Here is a 13,591-nt window from a genome sequence, read left to right on the forward strand (position 1 = left end):
TTTGGTTTCATGCACTTGGCGGCCTCTTGCAGTGTCGAAAAGACGTTTACAACCTGAACATACACAACTCTCGTCATCCGCGACAGCAGACGATCTGTTATTCGCCGTAGACACTAGATGAGCAACCACTGATCTCTCTTCGCTACTTACTGTCCCGGGTTCAGCAACCGCTGAAATTTTCAATAATCTCAGTTTCTCAACGCCTAGCGTCTCGAACCAGCCCACATTTTTCTTCTTGACCACCAGCAGCTCCGTCCTCAAGAGTAGTCGTGATTGCTTTTCTTCCTCAATGAGAGTCCCAAGAACTTAAACAACCAACACATAGTTTATCTCAAGGCCAAAGAGAATAGGCGACCACACATCACCCTAGCGAACAGCAGTTTTTACGTTTAACATCTGACCTTTCTCGCTCTCTGACTTGATGCTGCACTTGAAGCCTTCGTAACTGTTGCTAATGACTTTCACATTTTTTTGTGGAACCCGTAATGTTTCCCTATCTTGTACATAATCTCGCGGTCCACCGAATTGAAAGCAGCGCGGAAATAAGTGAAGCAAAAACTGACATTCACTTGAAAGGCCATGCATTTCTCTAGTATTTGCCTCAACGCAAACAATTGGCCAGTGTAACTTCTGCCCTTTCGGAAGCCACATTTTTCTTCTCTTAGCACTTGATCAAGTATTTTTTTGCATCTCTTCAGGATGACTGATGCTAAAACTTTTCCAGAGACCGAGAAGAGTAAAGCTCCACGATAGTTCAAACAATGAGGTCATTTTCCTATGCTTTTGTATATGGCGAGAAATTCTGCTAAATTCCAGTCTTGTGGAAGATTTCTATCAGTCCAGCACTTGTTGCCAAAGTCCTAAAGCCATTCGTTGATTCCGTTAAGCGGCTTTAGCATTTCGAACATACACAACTCTCGTCATCCGCGACAGCAGATGATCTGTTATTCGCCGTAGACACTAGATCAGCAACCACTAACCTCTCTTCGCTGCTTTCTGTTACGAGTTCAGCAACCGCTGAAGCCTGTATTGTTTCCTTATCTTGCTTATCATCTCGCGGTCCACCGAATTGAAAGCACCGCGGAAATGGATGAAGCCAAAACTAACATTCATTTGAAAGGCCATGCATTTCTCTTGTATTTGCTTCAACGCAAACACTTGGTCAGTGTAGCTTCTGCTCCTTCAGAGGCCAAATTGTTCTTCTCTTAGCACTTGATCAAGTGCATCTTTGCATCTGTTCAGGATGACTGATGCTAAAACTTTTCCAGAGACTGAGAGGAGTGAAATTCTACAACAGTTCCAACAATCAGGTCATTTTCCTATGCTTTTGTATAGGGCGACAACTTCTGCTAACTTCCAGACCTAAGTCCAGCACTTGTTGACAAAGTTCCAAAACCTTTCAGCGATTCAGTTACGCGACTTTAGCAGTTCGGCAGATTTGTCGTCTGGTACAATTGCTTTGCAGTTTGTTCAGTTTAAGAACAACATTTAGAACTCTATAAAACCGAATTGGACCAAGATCTACTTCGAGACTCCCGGACGCTTCATCTATGCTCAATACAGAACTGCTGCTTGTTGTTGCAGGATTTAAAAGATGCTTAAAGTGATCGCTCCAACGTTCGAATTATTCTTCTTTTGTTTTCAGAGGCTCCCCTGTGGTTGCAACTAATTTAATTTGTTGAAAACTCTACTTCTGGTATAACTGTTTTGACTCCCAAAACACTTCTTCTGGGCCTTCTTTGTCTAAAATGTCTTGTATCGTTTCTCCTTTGTCTTTCAACCACTGTCTTTTGTCAGATCTTAACGTTTTTTTACTTCTTTGCAGCAATTAGAAAACTCTATCAACACCACCGCGCAACTATGTTTCCTCAACTGTAATTCCGCCCGTTTCCTAGTCAAAACTAGCGTTTCAACTTTAATCCAGGGTTTGTTCACAAGCTTTTCGAGAATGAGTAGTTTTGTTGCCGCTGCGTTCAGAGCCGTTTGAAAACTTACCCAAGATTGTTCAACGCCTCCAAAAATCTCGCTCTCAACAAGATATTGTTCCATTTCTGCGCAGAAGGCTTCACGCGTGACCTCATCACGCAACCTGGCAGAGCAGACATTTGGTTGTCTACGTGGCTTCTGGGTCACTACTTTGAATCGCACTTCAGCAATGACCATTTCGTGATCATCTTCCGTCTCCTTGTCCTAACCTTGTGCAAACAACTCCTGAGCCTCGAACCAAAAAGGATATGATCTAACAACTTCTTTTGCATCGGTTGGTCAGATGGGTTAAATGCATACCGGTGCACTAAGAGGTGTCGAAATCCCATTCCACCAATCAACAGGTCATGGGAGACACAAAAAGTCAACAATTTTTCTGAGTTATCAATCTCGCCCATTCCAAAGGGGCCTCGGCAAGGCACGGTGGCATCAGACTGTTGACCATGCTTCTCATTGAAGTCACCGACGAGGCAGACTCTCTTCCAATGTTTGAAACCGGATACCAAGCTGCTCACCTGATACCCAAAATTTCTCTTTCGCTAAGTATTCAGCTTCGTTTGTGGGCGCATAACACACAATCATAGTTCGTTAGCTCGGTTGTTTATGATTTAACAAAAGCTGATTGTTTTAGTCGTGTTCTTTTCTAGGGTATCAATTAATTGACTCCCGAGATACGTGTTGTCTCCATCTTTAATTGTTGACTTCAGCCAATTTACAGGCACTATATTGTAAAATTAAAACTTTTACTGAATTGCTGTTCCAATTTAAAGTGCAATTGTATGAATAAAAGATGGTTTGGTTTTGCTCCAATCTGGATTTGATTTGTTCTGGTTTGTTCTATAGTTACAGCTGACTTGTTTCCTTGTTTTCTGACGTAAAATTTAAATTCTACTTTTGTAGGTTTGATTTTGCTAGTATTTTTAGTATTTTGGTGGCCGGTGTTTGGATTTTTACAGGTTGTGGTTTAGTGACGTCACGAAACACGGCTTACAGATACCTTGAATCTTTTTTGCCTAATCAGTATTCTAGCGCATTGTCATAGTTTAATTTCTTGAGCCATTGCGCCGATACGTAGATTGGTAGTTTTTCAGTTGCTATTTTTGCTGCTTTCTAGGAGGTGAGGATGTGATTTACTTAAGTAAATTTTGACTAGTTGGTTTTCTGGTTCAACAGCTATTTGAGTTTATTGTTTTCATTTTGTTTTCTTTTCGTGTTCTATTTCATTTACGTCTTTCGTCTGAGCTTTCTCAGTTGGTTTTATTCAATAATTTTAATTGATTTTCATAACAGTTAAATTTTTATTGTTGTGAAAAGATATTACGTTCATCAGCATTTCCGACCTAATCACTAACTTTTAGTTTAGGTTTAATTTTGCTATGAGTAACGCCTTTTCTAAACTTTCAGGAGTGTTTGAATCATTACTAGGTGTCACACTGATTGTTGAAAGCTAAAATTACTACTATTTGTTCCACGCCTTTTTTAATATGATACAGTAGCAGTGATTTATATGTGATATCCAGTCACCTTTCATTCACTTACTACTGTCTGGGGTCGAAACTTTCCGTCCCAAATGATGCAGTTCAAAAATCTTACGAGGGGTAAAATCTTACATCGGGGGTAAAATGGTGTAAGAGTGAGGGGTAAAATCAAATTAAACCCACACTCTTAATTTTTTTGGCCTTTCAAGGGGAGTAAAGTGATGCAAGAGTTCAGGAGTACTGGAGAAAGTACCCTCGAACAAACACATCTTTGTTCCCCTCTTGACAGACCAAAGAGATGTAAGTGTGGGGGGATGGTTATTTCGTTTTTTGCCACCTCAATCTTACAGCATTTTGTCCCCTCTGTTGACGCTCAAAAATTCTAAGAACTTTGAGCTGCAATTTCCTTAAAAAAATCTTCACATTGCAGGCCCACTCTTACAACATTTTATCACCTCTGAAATAACTATCCTTTCACTCCTACTCTATTTTACCCCCTTGGTGGCCCAGCGCCTACATAATTTTACCCCCTCACTCTTACATCAATTCATTCCCCTTAGAAGCACTAATCTTATTTTGTATTAGCCCCCATACCTAAAGACTGCCATTCTTGAACCCAAAACCTCTGTACCCTCAGCTGAATCTCCTTAGCTTCAATCTACTTCTCCCGAGCTGGATCTCCTTCACCCGAGCATCAATGCTTGTCCAACTGTACCGGTACATATATATAAATATATTTATATATATATATATATATATATATATATATATATTTATATATATATATATAAATATATATAAGTAGATTTATATATATATATATATATATATATATATATATTTGCATATATATATATATATATATATAATATATATATATATACATATATATATATATATATATATATATATATATATATATATATATATATATATATATATAATACTTGTTAGAATTGTCCCCTCTCAATAGATTTTCCCCTCTCTCCTACGTCAAATTAGCCCTCTTGGCAGCCCGACTCTAATATCAATTTACCCAATCTGACCAAAATAACCCTTCAGTCTTACATCTTTTTACACCCTCTTAACAAATTACCGCCTCACTTTCACAACTTTTAGACCCTCTTGGCAGCCCAAACCTTTCATAATTTTTCACCCACTGAATAAACTCACCCCCCCTTTTTTACATGACTTTACCCCCTTTGAAAAAATATCCCAACACTCTTAAATCACTATACCGTCTCCGAACAAATCAATTTAGCCCCCTGGCAGCTCAAATCTCGCATCGTTTCACCCTGTCTGAATAAATTACCTCCTCACTCTTGCACTATTTTAGTCGGGGGATCGGAACTAGTCCTCAAATATCCTCCCATTGCACCTCTTACATGGCAACTTTAGTCAGGGGTAATTCCTCAAAAGTCTTCCCATTGCAGCCCATTGCAGCCAACTACTACATGGCAATTTTAGTCAAGAAGGAACTCCTCAAAAGTCCTCCCTTTGCAGGCAACTGCAGCCCACACTTAAACGGAAATTTTAGTCATGCGGTAATTCCTCAAAAGTTCTCCCCTTTCAGCCCGTTGCAGCCCACTTTCAAATGGCAATTTTTGTCAGGGGGTAATTCCTAAAAATCCTCCTTCGCATTGCAGCCTATTGCAGCCCACTCTTTTATGGCAATTTTAGTCAGGAGGTAATTCCTAAAAAGTCCTCCCATTGCAGCTCAACTCTTACATCATTTTATCCCCTCAGACCAAATTACCCCTCACTCTTACATCAATTTGCCCCCATAGACAAATCACCCCCTCCCCCCATTCTCACAACAAAATGGGAGGATTTTAGGTAGGACATTCGACCCGGGGCAGCCAGAACTACGACAAGTGATTTTTTTAGATGAACTTCACCCGCTGGACATTAAAATTTGTCTGACAATTGACTAGTCTCCAGAACAATATGAAAGAGAAGCAAGGGATGCAGGTGTTAAAGTTACTAACCTGGGTCCTAGTAGAGTCTAAAAAATGTTATCCATGTTATTGAAAGTGGCGGTAGCTGTCGGAAGGAGTCTTCCACAGAAAAAAAGTCTTTGTCATTTGGTCTCAAAAGCTCATTGGTTTAGAAGACTATAGAAAATTCCCTGGAAAATTCGAGTCACTCAGTGGTAAAGGGCATTGAGAATTTAAAAATCGAGACCTGTGACAAGTATTCAGTGCAATTTCCCTCAGAAATCTGTAACACATCGCGACACATATTAGATCCATACATACAAGGTTCAATGCCCTGGATTTCAACTGTGATATCAAGCATGAAACCATTCGGATTAGTAATAACCCACACACTCTTGGTATTAGCTTCGTAACTCTCGTGCCACCTCCAGTCAATTTTTGCAGGGTAGAATTCTGCTTCGAAGTTGCCAACAAAAATAATCTGTGGATCGCAGCCTGATTCAGCTTCTGTCTCATCTATATCATTCGCACACTCTGCAATATCATCGCATTGTTTAGCACATATAATATGAGAGGAATTTTGTGCACTTCTGCATTCAATATAAGGCGAAACACAAAGTTGAGATTGTTCAAAATTGCTTGTTGGTTTTTCCTCCTGTGGTCGAAGACTAGCACACTCCGTAAGGTTAAATTTTTCATCACTTTTGTCTCCACAATGGAACTTTCCATCGCATATCCATTCGGGTGGTATGCAGTCCCTACTCTTTTTGCACTGGTGGTATCCTAGAATTATGATAAACACTTTTTGATACATATGAGTTTGCGATACATAGAAAACATAAATTCTTGCTCACTTTTCATGCAGGTCCGCCGCTGGATGTCTAGCTGCAGCTTTTTTCTCTAAATTGAGCCTGTTTCGATTGCGTTAATCAAATTGGGTAATGCGTTAACAGCTGCCGAGGGCATACAATTTGACCACTTCTCTCAAAAGTAGAGTTATTCAGTGCTTACCGCTAGTTAGTGTAAAGTTTGTTCGATTTTAAACGACGCTGAGTTTAAACAAAAAATGTATTGCCTGACAGCGGTTGTTTCGAGCGGGTTATCTTACCACCAGTGTTTAATAGACACTCTCAAGGTGTCTTGAAAAATTAATTGTAAATTTGAATTTTATGATTGAAGATGAACACAAACTTACCAACAGGGCATTGCTTTGTATCCTCGTTGTCGGAGTCCAGATCACTTTTAAGGTTCTGGGCTTTGAAGTCCACCAAAGTTGTAATATACTTATCCAAAATTACAAGATCATAAAATTTTTTAAGTCTTCCGATCAGCGACTTCCTGACAGGGTTCTCATTGCAAACTGTCACAGCTGGGAAAGGTAATTGGGATCTAGTTTCTACAATCAAACTCATGCTTGTTGGGTATTTGAAATATTTGTCAACAAGATTGGCAAAGGAAAAAGAAAAGAAAAGAAACAATCCCAAATAAATTACTATCCAGAATATTCGAACTCTTTTTCGAGTACTGCCAACTTGAGGAACTGCAGCATCTCTTAAACGAGAAAGAGATCTTTTCATAATTCGTTCGGATGTTTTCACATCTTCTTCTTGGTCAGTTGTAATTGAAATTTCTTCATTTTCATCAACTTCCGCTAACCCTATTCCAAATTTGGTATCAGTGATTGAGCGACTTGCAGTTTGACGACGCAGAGCTCTTTTCCTTTTACAGTTGCAGCAATCATGATGTCTGTTAGGATAATGTTTTCCATAGGTACTCATAGTGACGCAAGTTATTATACCACTGCACAGCAAGTTACCACTGAAGCTAAAGAAGCTTATTTAATCAAAATTGTGCTTATCAGAAGCAAAGTAAAGCAAAGAAGTATTATTGTCGACTGACGCGTCTAAACTGTTTGTAAGTCGGATAAAGAAGAGTTTTTCCTTGAGATCAAAACTCTCATTTTGTGACATCGTTGTGTTGATTGTCTAAAGATTATCCGTTAGATGAGTTGGGCATGCATTCGAATATTCAACATTTGTCCATTAAATATATAGCATATAATTTTACTTCACTTGTTCTTGCCAATATTTAAAAATGCGAAAACCAGCACCAGCTCTAAAATGACACAGGCTTCTAATCAAAACTTCAGTATTCCATTATCAAATTTTTCATGTAAAGTTATAGCCAGATTCCCGGGTTGCTCATAATACAAAATTCTTAGTACTCATACTAGGTCATATATGATTCCTAGTAATCATACTAGGTCATATATAATTTGTATGAACTCTTGGTAGTCATGAAAGGGGTCATATATGATTTCCTGAAATCATAGAGGAATCATATAAACAATTTTTAAGCTAAAATTTGTTTAAACGTCATTTTCTATCGAAATTGAAAGTATTTCTTGCAAATCATACAAGGTCATATATAACACATAAAACATTGACTGGTGCCACAAATTCTCGTATAATGTAGTCAGAGGACATATTAAATTATTGTATCGGATGTGCACTCCCCCATTTGATTCATTGTGTGCGCTAAAAAGAATAAACTCTGCACTTTGAACAATTTCACAAAACGATTTTGAGGATATAAGCAAATTTTTGTTTATGTTTCTTATAAATAAGGTTTTATAGCTAATAGCTGGCTTCAGAGAGTATCAATTTATTAGTTATATATTTGGACATACTCTTTTATTTTGTGCCCATCTTTGCAAATTATATTGCACCTTAGGTTTTTTTGGCGGATCACAAAGTGATGCTGGGGAGTCACATAGTTGATGTCTTACCGAAAAATATGAATTAAAAAAGATTTATGAAAGATATATGTATGATCCTTGGTAATCATACTAAGGTCATTTATAATTTCTTGGTGGTCATGTATGATTTCCCAGTAATCATACAAGGATCGTACTCATCTCTTTAGCCCAAACCCTCCTCTCCCCTCCCCAAACTGTTCCTATATCCCAGGTTAAAACCTTGATTTCTCAAAAGAATCATTCAACGTAATAAATGATCATAGAGCTTTACTTTCAATAATGAGAGAAAATAGAGCTAACAAATCCTACAATAGTCGTCTAACACGTTGGGTAGATAGACTACTACCTTTTGATTTCGCGATCGATCATCTACCTGGTTCAAAAATGGGACTTTTTGACTATATATCTCGCGACCCACAACAAAAAGCTGTTAATATATCTGCATATGACGAACAACTCACAGATGCTAAATTGGACGTGATTAAGCGAGGTGCGAAACGCTTCTTATTGAAAGCAGCGAATTACATCGATTTTGCGCGAAATTTACTTCTAAAACAAGCCTCAAATACCCCAAATTTCATTAACAAATTAGGCAGTGAGTTCGCACCGCGAAATCCAGAATATTCTGCGGTTACGGAAAATGATAACACATTTAGCAAATTAGAACCAAATAACTCAAATTCTAATCTCCAAATCGAGACATCCAACATTCCACACTCGCTATTTGCCTTGAGTCGTTCTACAAATCAGTTGCCCAATAATTTGAATAATTTTCAAAGAATCGCATACAAACTTCAAAACGTACTCATGATGTCCAACTCTGACGACGAAAACCTAATGCAAGTAAAGCAGTCAACACCCTCAAAGGTCAGATTCGCGGACGAGGCAGGTCCATCCACGGCTCCCGCAGTACAAGCAACACCCTCAACACCCAACGCCGATACCACAACGGTCACGTCTCCCTCTACTGATGATCTGTACACAGATGCCTTCAATTTAGCGCTATCTAAAAATTTTTTCAAGCACTCTAATGTCCAGCCTGACGACCAAGGATGCCATCTTTAAGGAAATAAGAGACTGCATCATGACGGAAACGGAAGATAGATACAAGCAGATTTCGCCATACATTCATACGTTCTGGAAGGACATGCACGTCAAGAATGGATGCGTGTGCATCGATGACAGGATAGCCATACCACATTCGATCAAAAAAGCTTACGTGGAGGCAATTCACGCAACACACCCAGACAGCTGGGAAATGATAGACATGGCGCCCAATGCATGGTGGCCATACATGCATCGGGACATAACATCAAAAACAGCAAAATGCAATCCCTTTGTCAAAATCGGTAAAAATTTAAAGTCTATTATTCCTGCAAATAAATGGGCACCTTTAAAATTATGCAAAGTACCAAATGAAGAAGTTCAATTTGACTTTGGCGGACACATTTATAAAGAAAAAAATCAAACAGTTTACTTCCCTGCATGTATAGACCGATTTTCTAAATTTCCGACAGCGGAGGTATTTGATAGAGCTAACACAGACAACATTTCAAAATTTGTTCAAGAATATATTGTGATACGCGGAATACCACGTTCAATTAGATTAGACCAAGCGCTATGCCAATCTGGTAATCAAATTAAAACATTTTGTAATCAAAATAATATACAATTAATTGAAGCTCCAATACACGATCACAGAGCAATTGGACTCGTTGAAAGGCTAATTCAAACAATCAAGAATCGCTCAGCTTGTATTAAAACGGCAGCGCAAAAGCAGTTTAACTTAAAATCATCGATAGATTCTATAATTTACCAGTACGTATATGTCGACAAAATACAATAAATATATCATCATTTGAAGCACAGTTCTGCAGAAAAGGCAATACTCCGTTAAGTAATATTTCAACGGAACCTGATCCTAATAGCCTCAGGTATAAACGTATTTTGAACAAATATTTAGATTTGGAGACAGTCTGTTGGGAGGAACTAATTTCTGAAGAAAATTGGGATGTAGACGCCAGAAGCGACACAGAACTGGAACACAACAGGGACAAACTGAGCAAAGATGCAACCCAGAGAAAGAACGCCGACCCAGAGAAGGAGTCTAGACTGATAATTCGTCCTGATGTTGGTCTACCAGTGCAACGGACTGAAACATCTTTATCAGTCAAATTAGTCAAATTAGCCAAGAAAAAACCGAGGACTAAAAGATCCAAGAAAAGTCTTGATGGACTTTACGAGGTCTTGGCACCTGGTTCCTCAGTAGTCAAGACGGATTCATATACTTCTGTTATCAAAGAACCGGGTAAAAAGAAGTCACGATCCGCAACTCTGATTTGGCGAAATTTGGGACTAAAGCAGATCGCCAAACGGATCTCCAAATTTACGCAAATAGGAGACCAAAAGTACCCTCCGGGAAAAAAACGGAAGAATTAATAAACCAACATGCGAAAGAGGCAAGGAAGAAGTTAGAGCGAAATAAGAGAATGAAACATCGAAAGGTCGCCGATGATGCCAGTGCTGTATCATCCATTCATTCTAATCTTACGGGAGCACTGAGAGTGATAATGCCAACAAGACCCAAAAGAACAGTCGTACTAGCACCGCCACAGCCACCCTCAAGGATTTCGCGCCGCCAATGGAGCTCCCATTGACATCAATTGTAATTGCGGAGCCACCTTCAAGACCAAAAAGGAAAGCCGCTACCAAAGCATCTGCAGCAATACAGCCATTAAAAAAAAAGATCTTCTCCATCAATCACGGAACCGGACGAATATTTAGCGTCTATTCAAACAAGCCCTCCAAGAACTTCCTCGTCTACAGCACCTTCACGAAATATAAAAAGGCAGCTTATTAAACAAATTCAAATCAAAAATAAGTCGATTGTATCTTTAATCAAGAGAGTCGCAGCTCAGAGCCAAGATGTGGAAACCGACTATACAGTAGGACAATGTTCCCTTGTACAGATGTTTCCGACCCAGTATTATATCTCACCAAACCACAAGGGACCAGAAACGTCCATGACAGTCGGCGAAGCTGAGAGACTATATGAAGGTGATTCAGAATAAAACTTGCAAAAATATTGAAGTATTACTTATATTAATCAGTAAATATGTTATTAATTTTCTGATAAACCACTTCGTCGTTTATTTTCGTCAAGGGGGAAATGTGGTATAGTATGACATTGTATTAAAAAGGGTCTATTGATTTGTGTACACCAAATCTGTTTAATTTTAAGTTTTTTTAATTTAGTTCATTTTGTTTTCATCTAGTTCAAATTTCCATTGTCAATTTCCTGTTTGAAGATCAAATCTTTATATTTCACGTTTATTTAATTTGTTTACAAAATTTGTCTGAAAATCCTGTCTGTTCATGTAATCTTTTGATTTGAGTTGCCGCGTTTGGAGATATTTTGTTGTGATCAGATTGTTGATTAAATTTAGTTAATTTTGATTTCCTCATTCTGCTCAATTCGTAATTCAAGTTTAGTTGCCTCTCTTTATTCTCAAGTCCGCTCCGCCAAACACTCAATTGTATTCAAACAACTTATAGTTGTAATCCGCTAAGCGAAATACAAATCTATAAACTATAGCTACAATCGTTCCGCCACTTGCAAGTGTACTTAGCACCCAGAAACACGAATTCTCATATTTCAAATTTAATAGCGAATTCACTCCGCAAAATAGCATATAATTGAGAACCAAAAATCCTGTGTTTTTGCACCGCTGTTTCACTTCGAATACAGTAACGAAATCTGTATGAGTGGAGAATAATAGATTTCCAACTGCAAAGCTTTCGTTCTGAAAAACTTTAGATGATAGTGAAATTACGTTTTAAGTAAATTCAATGAAAAGAACAGCTTTAAATGGACGCCATAGCAGGGAGATATATTACTTCAGCTGTTCCAATTGCCATCGATCTGTTATATGACGGCAAATAATGTTAAAAAGTACAAATTGTCATGAAGCCTGATGCGTTTTTTTCTAGATTGGCTTACACGATATGTGGAACGAAAGGAAGCGCGAGCCTGTGAAAAAATATGAAGAAAATGAATAACAATGATGAGTGTGACTTGGACTTCCGATTTGATTATATAAATATGTTAAGAGCAAGAGAACTAATCATGTGTACAAATTAGATTAAGTACAGTTTAGACGACAAAATATTATGCTTACGTAGAGTGTAGAATGTGAGACCCATTATTATAGGGCTGTAATGTTGGAGAACAATTAGTTATCAATTAAATCGAAGCAGATACAGTTTTCAAAGCGACCAGGTTATAAGCTGACCACACGGGTCGAGGTGTTACCGCAATTCAATGCAAAGTTATGTAAGATAAGCGAAGAATGTGGTGAAGTTACATAAATCAGGCGGTGAATGAGGTGAAAGAAAAGCTTTATTGCCTGGTAGCGGTGAAATTATATAATTTCACCTTTGAATTTATCGGTGAAATTACATAAATTCCTTGCTTAAATTAGTGGTAACTTACATAATTTCACCGCTTAGAAAAAAGTGTTAAAATTGTGTGAGATCAGCAGTGAATGCAATCAAATTACACAAATTCACCGCTCAACTTAGTGGTGAAATAATATAAATTCATCGCTTAGAAAATGCATCGAGTTGTCTTTTGTTCAACACAGTCAAGATATATTTATTAAAAGACGCATTTTTAAAGCGGTGAATTTATGTAAATTCACCACTAGAGTAACTGGTGAACTTATAGAAAAAAATCACCACATTTCACCGCTAATCTTACAAAAGTTCAACGCGTATGTTTTACAAAAAGTAGAGTGAATTTGATTTAAATTCAAAACAAATATATTAGATTTCAGAGAGAAGTGATGCAATGGTAGAAACAGTGGTCGACATGTAAGAGGTGATAGGTTCAAATCCCTGCAAGGACGGGAACTTGTAGTAATCGGTGAAATGTGGAGACTTTTTGTAAGTTAATCGCTTACTCTAGCGGTGAACTCACAAAATTTCACCGCATTTCACAACAAATTTTTGTACAAAATTTGCGGTGAAAAAACCAACTTCTTACCGCTCGACTTACATATTTTTCCATTTTTTTTCTCGACCCGGGTACAAGTCCAGTTACGACAGATTTATGCAGCCAGTATCCATAGTTTTCATGAAAAGGTTACCGGTCTTTTTTTTCGGCTTAAATATGACTTAATTTTTTCCACGAGTAAGCACTGGTAAACGTGGGCACAGTTTGTACGTTAAGGCTAGCCTTGCATAAAATCAAATAGAGTATAAGACTGACTACCCTAAGGTTAGAATTTTTGCTCAGTTTGTTTCTCCATTATCCGCAGAACAAATTTGACTTCTTTTCTCTTATCTATTTACAAGGGGTATTTTCTACAAGTACTTTCTTGATAACATTATAAGAAGCCGAAGCGTAATGGCTAATGAATTCTTCTGCAAAA

At 38.0% G+C, this 13,591-nt stretch overlaps 1 protein-coding gene across 2 annotated transcripts in view; it reads right to left on the bottom strand.

Annotated features, from left to right (window-relative positions):
• LOC142348180 (uncharacterized) overlaps positions 1-7,204 on the bottom strand; it is a 46,053-nt gene extending 38,849 nt beyond the window's left edge. The window contains exons 1-2 of one of the 2 annotated variants that reach the window (XM_075399422.1): positions 6,597-7,204; positions 5,649-5,935 (exon numbers count right to left, since the gene is read on the bottom strand). In XM_075399422.1, the coding sequence (XP_075255537.1) occupies positions 5,649-5,935; positions 6,597-7,179 (870 nt within the window). In that variant the 5' untranslated portion in view covers positions 7,180-7,204. Of the gene's footprint in view, positions 1-5,648; positions 6,185-6,596 lie in introns of both variants that reach the window. The other variant, XM_075399421.1, reaches the window with a different exon arrangement.
• Between the last annotated feature and the right edge of the window lie 6,387 nt (positions 7,205-13,591).

The sequence above is a fragment of the Convolutriloba macropyga genome, chromosome 10, assembly GCF_964194025.1.
Source record: "Convolutriloba macropyga chromosome 10, txConMacr16.3, whole genome shotgun sequence".
NCBI lineage: Eukaryota > Metazoa > Xenacoelomorpha > Acoela > Convolutidae > Convolutriloba > Convolutriloba macropyga.